The sequence below is a fragment of the Astatotilapia calliptera genome, chromosome 7 (genome assembly GCF_900246225.1).
Source record: "Astatotilapia calliptera chromosome 7, fAstCal1.2, whole genome shotgun sequence".
In the NCBI taxonomy this organism is placed as follows: Eukaryota; Metazoa; Chordata; class Actinopteri; order Cichliformes; family Cichlidae; genus Astatotilapia; species Astatotilapia calliptera.
The window spans coordinates 48,271,570-48,282,204 of NC_039308.1; the positions used below are offsets into that span (position 1 = coordinate 48,271,570).

The 10,635-nt window shown below is 37.3% G+C and overlaps 1 protein-coding gene across 1 annotated transcript; it reads left to right on the forward strand.

Moving 5' to 3' along the window:
* The first annotated feature begins 2,851 nt into the window (after positions 1-2,851).
* On the forward strand, positions 2,852-6,023 carry LOC113026442 (pulmonary surfactant-associated protein D-like). Its single transcript, XM_026175249.1, has 5 exons — positions 2,852-2,891; positions 2,989-3,151; positions 3,587-3,700; positions 5,162-5,236; positions 5,498-6,023. Exons 2-5 carry the CDS (start codon positions 3,004-3,006, stop codon positions 5,881-5,883), a joined length of 723 nt encoding a protein of 240 aa, XP_026031034.1. The 5' UTR covers positions 2,852-2,891; positions 2,989-3,003; the 3' UTR covers positions 5,884-6,023.
* The last annotated feature ends 4,612 nt before the right edge of the window (positions 6,024-10,635 follow it).

Here is a 10,635-nt window from a genome sequence, read left to right on the forward strand (position 1 = left end):
CTGAAGCATTGTTGTTCTTAAAACAACAATTTAAGTGTGTTGTTTGTTAATATTTCCAGAAAATATGCGTAACTAACTGTAGCGAAAGGAACACAGAAATTGTCAGATGACATTAAAGTGGCTGAGTGTAAGAGAGTGTTATGGACAGTGCAAAAAAGTAGCTTCACTGAGACCGTACATATAAGCCACACAATTTAAAGAAAACACACAAGAATCTTATTTTCAGGGGACTATGAGAGGATTTTGATTGACATCTGATGTTTTGAGTTTCCACGGACACGCTATACGGCGTCCAGAGGACGGTCTGTGTATTCAAGCTCACCTCTGGCGCCGGCGCCCACCTCTCAATTTGAAATGCATGTAGACATTGAGGGTTCTCAGGAGGGGCCGTGCTGACACCTGCTGCTCTCCGACAGGAAGCTGCCCCTCTCATGGTCCTCCTTGGGCTCTCGCGCTTTGCGGACCTCTGGATGTCTGGGGCCTGGGTCTCCTCTATGCCTGCTTCATGCTCTGGGAGACAGGGCTATGGACCCCCACATCCTCGATGGTGAAACCTTTTGAATACAAGCGTGCTCATCCACACAGGTGTACACATGGGTGCTCACAGACACAAGCTATATCTTTCTTGGCTGCTTCCTCAAAACACATTGTGTGCTGTCAGTCTTGTGTGCTGCGCAACAACATTCCAACTGGTGTTGGCCCGAGGGGCCGATGGCGCGATATGGCAGCCTCGCTTCTGTCAGTCAGTGAATGTGAGAGTGAATGAATAGTGGCATTTTAAAGCGCTTTGGGTGCCTTGAAAAGCGCTATATAAATCCAATCCATTATCATTACACGTTATAGGTTATTGCAATGGTGTTGTGTTTATTGTATTGCTTTTTTCTTGAACCAAACAGGACATGCTAAAAGAAAAAGAAAAAAAAGTGGATACGTGTATGTTTCTATCTTTCCAGGCCAGAGACAGGAAGGTGGCTAGAGGTCTGGACGGTGCACAACTTTATGGCTCCACTGCTCACCATTCCAACATGATACATTTCAAAGAAATATAAATGACCTGGTTTCAAAAAAGTAATGTCTATTCATTGTTTCGCTTTAAAATTTGATCACATCTGAAAACATGCACAATGAATTGATAAAAAACAACAAATGAATTGTAACTGAATAGAATCTGAGGCTTGTGGGGATAGGTTAATTGGATAATCCAAATTGTCACTGTGAATGTGCAAGTGAATGTGAGTGCGAATGGTTGTCTGTCCCTGTGTGTTGGCCCTGCGACAGACTGGCGACCTGTCCAGGGTGGACCCTGCCTCTCGCCCTATGACAGCTGGGATAGGCTCCAGCGCCCCCCGCGACCCTGAAAAGGATAAGCGGAAGCGAATGGATGGATGGATGGATAGAATCTGAGGCAGTAGCAATAGTTTAATAGCTTAATTGAAAAAAGAAACATTTTGATCATCTGTCATCTGAAAGTGCACAATCTTAGTGATTCAATCCTATCAAAGCCATCAGTGCAGAAAACCATAAGAGTATATACATTATTAAAATATATAATTTATAATAAAGACACACTATTAAGCATTAGTAAGGTATTAGTAAGTGTTTCAGTCATCATTCATAAAACATTATAAAGCATTACTCCTCCTTTCTAAAAAACTGATATAAATGTTTATTCTTGATTAATAGGTTCATGTATCATGCATATATAATATATAACTGTGATCAAAGTATTTACATGTATACTATTAAGTTCACATGCACTATTAAGATTAAGGTATGAGCTCATTTTTTGTGAATTTATTAATAGAGAATTTTATAAAAACTTATTTGATTATTATTTTATGTACTTATTTTTTTTTAATTCATAGTTAATTCAGGTAATTACTGGTAGTCATTTAACCATTTTGTGTGACTTCATCTAAATTGATTATTATGTTTACCTTATAAAGCATTTATTAATGAAAATCAAGTAGCTCACAAAGTCTTGGTTATCTTGACAACAGAAAAATGACAGACAAATCAAAAAGAGATACAAAACATACCAATATTTATTGCCAGGTGTAAATGTCAACCCCCAGAGATTTGCAGAAGATTGCAACGTAAGTTGGAACAGCGTCTAAGATGGTAAGAGGGGTTTAAGACAGAAAGAGAAGTTGGAGCTACAGGATATCTTACCTTTAAAATACTGAAGCTTCTTCATTTAAAATAAAATATGAATGAGATTATCACAAAAGTAACTGTTTCACAGAGCCTCACGAACAGTTGTAAACACTATAAACAAAATGCCCATTATATTAAGCCAATAAGCAGGAAAATGTCTCTGGGATGTTTTTAATTACTTTAGTTGATTCCTAAAGTTCAACTTTCCTCAGGTCTGTAGTCTGTTACCGAGCTTTAGTAAGATAACTCAGCACCCACTCAGGTTCAGGTCCAAAATGCTCCTGAATTAGTCAAAATAGTAAGAGTGATGTTGTTCTTTCACACATGTAAAGTCAGCTTAAATAAACAAATTACAAGACACTTTGGAGCTGAATATAACTTTATAAATTACATAATAAGGAGGAGCAATACTTTATAAGTGATAAATAAAGCACTTACTAACACCTAGTTAATCCTTTATAGTGTGTAATTATTATAAAGTGTTATCAAATGATGTTGCTTGACGTTTGTCTATACACACTTTAGTCTTTCTCAGACCTTTTTTGTTACAAAGAGGAAGGCTTTGGGCCTCATAGTTTTTTTGTCTCTTTTCTGCCTTGTTTCCAATCAAATACTCACCTGGTTTTTATTTCCTCTTCAACGAGTGGCTCATATATTTTTGACTTTGAGTTCTGAGCTGTATTTGTTTGAAAGCAGCACACAAAGCAGCCCAGTGGATAACTGCTTGTATACTGGTGAGTTTTTATTATATTTTAATGTTAATACCATTTAACAAATTAACATCTCTGAATAACTTTGAAAACCTTTAACACCTTCTTGTTTATCTTTAAGCTCTGCATTTAAACAATGATGGCATGGCTCCAATTTTGTATCCTTTTCCTGGTGGCTCCAATTGGGTACAGTCAGAATCCAGGTCCTCGTGGTCCCAAAGGAGACAGTGGACTTCCTGGACCAGCTGGTCCACCTGGAGTACCAGGACCAGTAGGTCAAAAAGGTGAGCAATAATCCTACAAACCACAAGACTACTGACCAGATACTATTTATAGTTTATCTAAAGCTTGTTACAATTCTTTTGTATAGCCAAATAAGTTTTCATGATGTATCAACAGAGGCTTATGCTACAAAGTATGAATGGCAGTGACACTGAATGAGCATTTTATGACATCAGATAGTGGAGGCTCAATATATTTATACTTCTATATACACTTTATACTTAGATATATGGTTAAGTGCATTAAATATGGTCTTTTTTTGGTGCTGACGTGAAGCTAAAATTCCCATTTGAGTAGTGATTAATTAATAATAAGGTATTTAACTGCTTTTTAGCTCTGTATAACCAGTTTCCTAACGTTGTGAGAGAATTTTTCCTCTTTGGGCTGTGAGTGAATATCTGAACATATGGTATGATACTTCCATACCTGCTTTAAAGGAGATACTGGAGTTAATGGACCAGTTGGACCTCCTGGACTACCTGGAAACCGTGGATCTGTTGGAACACCTGGACTTCCTGGACAATCTGGAAAAGATTCTGACTGCAGAACAGGTGAAGATCAATTTTTATTAGTTTCATTAGTTACTAAGTTTTATTTTTCATTTTTGCACACAAGGGCAGCACCAACTACTTTCTTTGCTATGAAACATTCCCATAGATGCATTCAGTGTCCTTAACCATTGTAACTTTCTTTCTTTCAGTCCAACCACTCGTTGTATCTATCTGTCGTAAATGCCGTACAGGGGGCTGTACTCCCATTATTTTTCCTCTTCTTGCTGCTCTTCTGCCTGAGATATTCACTAAGCACATAATTGGTTGTGGCCATGTTTTTGATGTACTCATGGATCTTTGTTGTCTTCTCCTGGACAGTGGTTCTCACTAGTCCTTGATTTCCTTGCTTCCGCTTGAGTATAGAGTCTCTGGGTGTTGGACTTGAGGTGAAACCAACACAAGTACTAAAATCAAGGACTATGCCAAATAAAAATCTATTGAGGCAAGCATGAGTGTAGTAGGACTTGTACTAGGCATATCAATGGCAGTGATAGGAGCTGACTCTGACGATTGAATGGACTGACAGGAGCAAAAGTAAAAACAACCTCTGTTAAATTTGATGCAGAATTTTAAATGTAATTTATACAAATTACTTTTACCATTTTAATCAGTAGGGTTTATTAATATCAAATTGTTGTTTTATATAGTGTCACTACTCACAGCAGCCCTCTTGGCACTTCACTGCATACACTATATTACTCTGTTTATGCTGGGGTACCTGATCCTTGGTTTAGAACGATATTTAGTGTAATGTGTTTTGGAATGTGAAAGACACAGAAATGTGGTATTTGAAAAAATGCATCTTAGCTATAATTTTAATTGATTACTTACGGAGCCCCGCAGGGGACACGGGAGAAAAAAAAATTAAGACGGACTTTTGCAAGATCTCGCAAAACAAACTCGGGATCTCGCAAAAGTATTGCGAGATCTCGCAAAAGTTTCAGCCGCATTCTCCGGAGGCCGCCAGCTCGAAGCCGACCGGGAGGTCAAGGCACGATGTGCCGGGAAAGCGGTGTTCCTCCCGGCTGTAGTAGGTCTCGACCTCCCGTTAGCTTCGAGCTAGTGGGTGTCACATCTCCAAAAACGTCGGAGCACTTTTGCAAATATGTGATGTCTTGTAAACCGAGCAGGTATCTGACGTTTACACAACTACATTCACGCCTCAAAATATCTTAAAAGTGTATTTTGTGACCCAGAAAGAGTAATATTACAACTAAGCGCAGATTGCCCCGTGTGAGGGGCTGATGGCGCTAACGCGTTAACGAGCTAACCGCGCTAACAAGCTAACCGCGCTAATGAGCTAACCGTGCTAACGTGTTGACGCCGTGCATGATTAGAGATTTGACGCTCAAAAGAGAAAAACTAGCTTTTATTTAATAACAGTTTGCAATTTTAAACATACACAAAGAAATGTTGGTCCCAAATGACTACAACACTGATAATTTTATCTGTTTGATCTAGAGCTCTTTGGTTACATAGACCAGGACCTTCAAACCATTAGAGCCCTAAAGGAAACAATAACCAAGTTAGAGCTGGGTAAGTGTCATCAGCAGCAACAGGACATAGGTTTTACAGTAACTCCATCATTAATAACTCTGGGGGGTTTCCTTGTTTGCTTTTAAAATTTCAATTATCTTTCAGATTATTATTTAACATAATAATTTGAACTTTGAGCAATAAAGCTAAATGGAAGGATACATGGTGTGTAATGACTAGACGAAGCCTTTTTTCTGCTGGTTTCTTTAAAATAAAAGTAGTTCATTCCAATTTCTCTTTCTATGCTGCTTTCTTTTTCAGTTATAAACTACGATTTTGCCCGAAGAGTTGATGATGGAAAATATTTTGTGTCCAACAAGGAAAGAGGCTCTTTCCTCCAAGCTGTTGAGTTCTGCTCCCAGCGAGGATTAGAGCTGGCTTTGCCCCAGAGTGATAAAGAGAATAGCTTACTCACTGAAGTGTTTGAAAACAGTCCTAAAACAGTCTGGATTAATGCCAGCAATAGAAGAGCAGAGGGAAACTTTGGAGCTGATATGATAAACCGACCTCTGACCTTTACCAGCTGGGCAGAAGGGCAGCCAGACAAATCCATCCAGGATCCAAGCTGCACCACGCTGTCAGAAGACGGTGTTTGGAGAGTGACAAGTGAATGCTCTATGAATGCTTACATTGTTTGTCAGTTATAGAAATGCCTTTGATGACATGAAGTAAAGTGTAACTCTTTGGGTTCTGGTGTGGGGAAATCAAATGGAGTACAAATATGTAATCACACATCTATCTGGCGCAATTTTCCTATTCCTATAAAACAGGTCAAATCATTCTTTCAAATCTTTTATTACATTTTTAGGTAAAATGAAAAATTCTTTTGAGACCTGCAGTATTTAGTAACCATTCACCATACAGTAGCCATATTTATATTCATCCAGCAAAGTGAGAAGTCATGGAGGGTGTTCTGGTTTGGTGGCCCCAGCATCTCATCTCTGGTTTATTTGCATGACTTGATCAAACAACAAACTTGTTAGTGAGTGTGACATGGCTGGAATGAGAATTAGCAGCTCAAAGTCTGAGGCTAGTCTGTGGCTTGTTTCCAGATTTAAATGTATTGATTTTTTCAGCTTCCAAATGAATAAGCAGCTTGTAACCTGGAATGTAGCAGCAGTACATTATCATTTTGATTAAATCATTTCACCTTCATTACCTGAGCATGATTGTATCAATTTGTACATTGCACTTTCTAAGATTAAAATCATACATATATGTTTCACTAGATAAATGCTTTATAACCACAGTTTTATCATGAGAGAAATACTCAGACATGTAAAATGTTTAAATGCGGATGGTGGATTTGCAGGCAGATGTTAAAGAAATTTTAAGGTAAGTAACATTTTTTTTTCAAATAACTCTGTCATGTTCTTGGGTCTGTTGACCCAGCGTTTTAAGTTTTAGTTTATTTGGATGTTGTTTATGTTTAAGTTCATTAGATTAGCGAAGTTCATTTGGTTATTAGACTCCTTGTGTTTTCTTCCCCTGTATTTAAGTTTCCCTCACCCTTTGTGTTTCCCGCTGCGTGTCTTATGTTATCAAGTTTGTATTATCATGTCTGTCTCATGTTTCCTGTTTTATTTTGAAGGAGTCGTGTGTTTTTTTTGTTCATTGTATTTAGTTTCACTTCCCTTGTACTATCATTAGGCTCATGTCAGTCAGCTGTTCCTCCATGTGTTCCCACTTCCCCTAATCACCTCCTGTGTATTTAAGTCCTCTGTTTTCAGTGTGTCATTGTCAGGTTGTCTGTTGTCCTTTGTGTCATGTTTCCAGGTTCTGTGCTCTAGGTATTTTTGTGTCCATGTTAGGGTTCATGTTTTGGGTTTCTGTGTTATCTTAGCTCTCCCAGTTTAGGTTATTGTTTAGCTTCTCCTCTGCCTTTTGTTTTGTAATGTTTTCACCAGCCTTAATAAACGGCTCGCTTTCTGTTAACATTTAAGTTTTGTTTCATGGTGTCTGCATTTTGGGTCCTTTTCATAATACATACAGTCTGCCTCTGCCAGAATGTAACAAACACTTCTACTAAAGCAATGCCTTTGTGCTAATCAATTTTGTTATGACCAATAGTGGATTTGTGTCTGATGTTATTCTCATACAGTTGAGCAAATATTTTGTACTACCACATGTAAGAAATGTTACTATTTTGGTAGTAACATCCAGGCATAGACTATGTGAATCTTCTTGTCTTTAAGTTTTTATATAAGTAATTTGTGCATAGATAAAAATCATTTAATATTTTAAAAATATATTAAATTGTGATTTTGGTGGATCATCTGTCTGCACTATGAGTTTTAAGTAAATTTAAATTGAATACTTTTAAAATAACAGGTTCCTTTTGAAGAAAACATTTGTAAAGCCTGACATTTGTTTGTAATAATGGTCAAAGCTTTTTATAGCATTTTTTCTGTATGTGTAATCTACAGATTAAAAAATAATTCAAGAGAATAACCACTGTAAGCGTTGAATCTGGCTAAACGTGGCCATTGGACTCCAAAACTGATGGATGTAGTTTCATTAAGGGGAGGAGCTAAAGGAGTGAGAATCAGGCTCATCAGTGACATGCTTCTTGAGGTATGATGATTATTTAGACCTTTGGCTTCAGCATGCACTTTGTTGGCAGTCACCCATATAGTTTATACTCATTTCGATACTTTATCTATGTTTTCTTAAATAGGACATGCAATCAAAGTATGGAGAGAAGTACCCATCGACTGAACCTGGGAGAGAGAAGAGGACCTTTTCATGGCGTCTGGTGTAAGTAATTCAGCATCTTGACCATGTAACAAAAATGAAATCCACACTGATCATAGTGTGGATTTTAAAATAGGGTATTTACTTGCTCCTGCAATACTCATTGTAAGTTAAATTTGTAAATATAAATATATATGCACTTTAAGTTAAACCTTGCTCAATAATCACCCCATATCACACCCATATCAATGACCAGTTCAGCATAGGTGTTGGACATTGTAAAATGCTCCTTGGAAAATTCAACTAATGAACATAGCACAAGGTTAAAATTTGGTTATCACATAATTTTCTTACACTGAACGAGAATAAGACCGAAGTCATAGTTTTTGATAGTCACGCTCCGCCAGACCAGTTAGCTGATGCCCTCGCATGTCTTCTCGCAAGCCATCTCTCGCTCACTGTAAGAAACCTCGGAGTATTACTGGAAAGCTCTTTTAAACTAGAGAAACAGGTCTCCATTGTGGTAAAAACAGTTTTTACCAGCTGTGCCAGATATCTAAAGCAAAGCTGTTCCTTCCTCTAAAGGACCTTGAAAAGCTTATCCACGCATTTATCACGTCCAGACTGGACTACTGTAACTCCCTCTACTTGGGCCTCCAACACTCTTCTCTTTACCGGCTTCAGTTAGTTAAAAATGCAGCTGTGCATCTCTTAACAGGTACTAGAATCTATCATCACATCACTCCAATTTTAGCCAACTTATATTGACTCCCTGTTAAATATCATATAGATTTTAAAATTATTTTGTTTACTTTTAAAATTCTAAACAATTTAGCGTCCAGCTATCTATCCAAACTCCTCCATTTTTACAATCCCAATAGAGCAGTAAGATCTTCCAATGAGATGCTCCTAACACAACCTAGGTCTCGACTGAAATCCAGAGGTGACCGGGCCTTTGCAACCGTAGCACCTAGACTCTGGAATAACCACCCTGTTTATATTCGTACCTCTGTGTCGTCTTTTAAATTGTGCCCTAAAACTTATTTTTTTACTTTGGCTTTTAATTCAAACTAGTTGGCTGTTATCTGGCTTGTTGTGTTGTCACCTATTGTTTCTTGCCCTGTTTTGTCTTAATTGTTTTGTTTTAATTGTCTCATGCTTTTACTCTGTCTGACTGTGAAGCACTTTGGTCAACTTCGTTGTTTTTAATATGTGCTATATATTTTTTTTTACTTTGAGTACTTTGAGCTGTATTTGTTTGAAAGCAGCGCATGAAGCAGCCTAGTGGATAATTGCTTGTATATTGGTGAGTTTCTATTATATTTTAGTGTTAATACCATCCATTGATCCATCCATTCGCTTCCGCTTATCCTTTTCAGGGTCGCGGGGGCGCTGGAGCCTATCCCAGCTGTCATAGGGCGAGAGGCAGGGTACACCCTGGACAGGTCGCCAGTCTGTCGCAGGGCAGTGTTAATACCATTTAACAAATTAACATCTCTGACTTTGACTGACTTTCTAACTTTGAATACCTTTAACACCTTCTTGTTTATCTTTAAGCTCTGCATTTATAGGTTCATTATATTTATACAAATTACTTTTAGATATATGGTTAAATGTAATTATTGTGGTCTTTTTGTGGTGCTGACATAAGGCTAAAATTCCAGTTTGAGTGATTTTGAGCTCCATATAACCAGTTTCCTAATGTGGTGAGAGAATTTTACTCTTCAGACTGCAAGTGAATATTTGAACATATACGATCACAGCTGATACTTCTATACATGCTTTAAAGGAGATACTGGACTTGATGAACCACCTGGTTTAGCTGGAATAATTGGACCACATGGAATGACTGGACCATCTGGAAAACGTGCAGACTGCTGAGCAGGTGGTAATCAGTTTTTATCAGATTCATTAGTTTTTAAGTTGCATTTTTTATTTTTACACAATTAAATCATTTTGTATTAATTAAATTAATGGTTGATTTTGTATATGCTAAGCAAAAAACTAAAAAATCCAAAACAACAACAACAACCTCAAAAAGGATTGTTAGGTGACCTTCCTAAAACTGCAAAACCTTATGCATGTTAGGTCTATGCCACGAGCTCATGTGTTAATAAGTGTGTGTGTATCTCTCTATCTATCTGTATATATGTGTGTGTCTGTTTGATCCAGATCTCATTGGTTCCATGGACCAGGACCATCAAACCATTACATCCTTAAAAGAAAGCATATCTAAGATAGAGCTGACTAACTGTCATCAAGAGCAACTAGACATGAATTTTACAGTAGGGGGAACATTTTTATCTGTTTTGAAACATGTTCCAACTCTGGCTTGTTTGGTTTTTAAATGTAAATTATTTTTCAGACATTTATTTAACATTGTAATTTGAACAATAAAGTAAAATGAAAGGATACATCATGTGTGATAGCTAGACAAAACCTTTTTTACTGCTGTTTTTAACAAAATAAATAAAAGTAGTTCGTTCAGATTTCTTCTCTCTATGCTTCTGTTTTTCAGTTAAACTACAATTTTCAAGATTCAAGAATCAAGATTCAAGAGCTTTATTGTCAATACAGTAGTATACACAGTATACAGTGCATGCTGTTTCACCCTAAGCCCCCCAGGGTGCATTTATAAATATATAAAGGATATATCTCCAAGAGATATAAAACTACTAATTAAAAATAAATAACACGCTAAGTTT

Excerpts from the sequence above, each read along its gene's own strand:
- LOC113026442 (XM_026175249.1), top strand. The coding sequence starts at position 3,004 with ATGATGGCATGGCTCCAATTTTGTATCCTTTTCCTGGTGGCTCCAATT. Across the intron at positions 3,152-3,586 it reads AGGACCAGTAGGTCAAAAAG|GAGATACTGGAGTTAATGGA; the intron begins GTGAGCAATAAT and ends CCTGCTTTAAAG. Across the intron at positions 3,701-5,161 it reads AGATTCTGACTGCAGAACAG|AGCTCTTTGGTTACATAGAC; the intron begins GTGAAGATCAAT and ends TGTTTGATCTAG.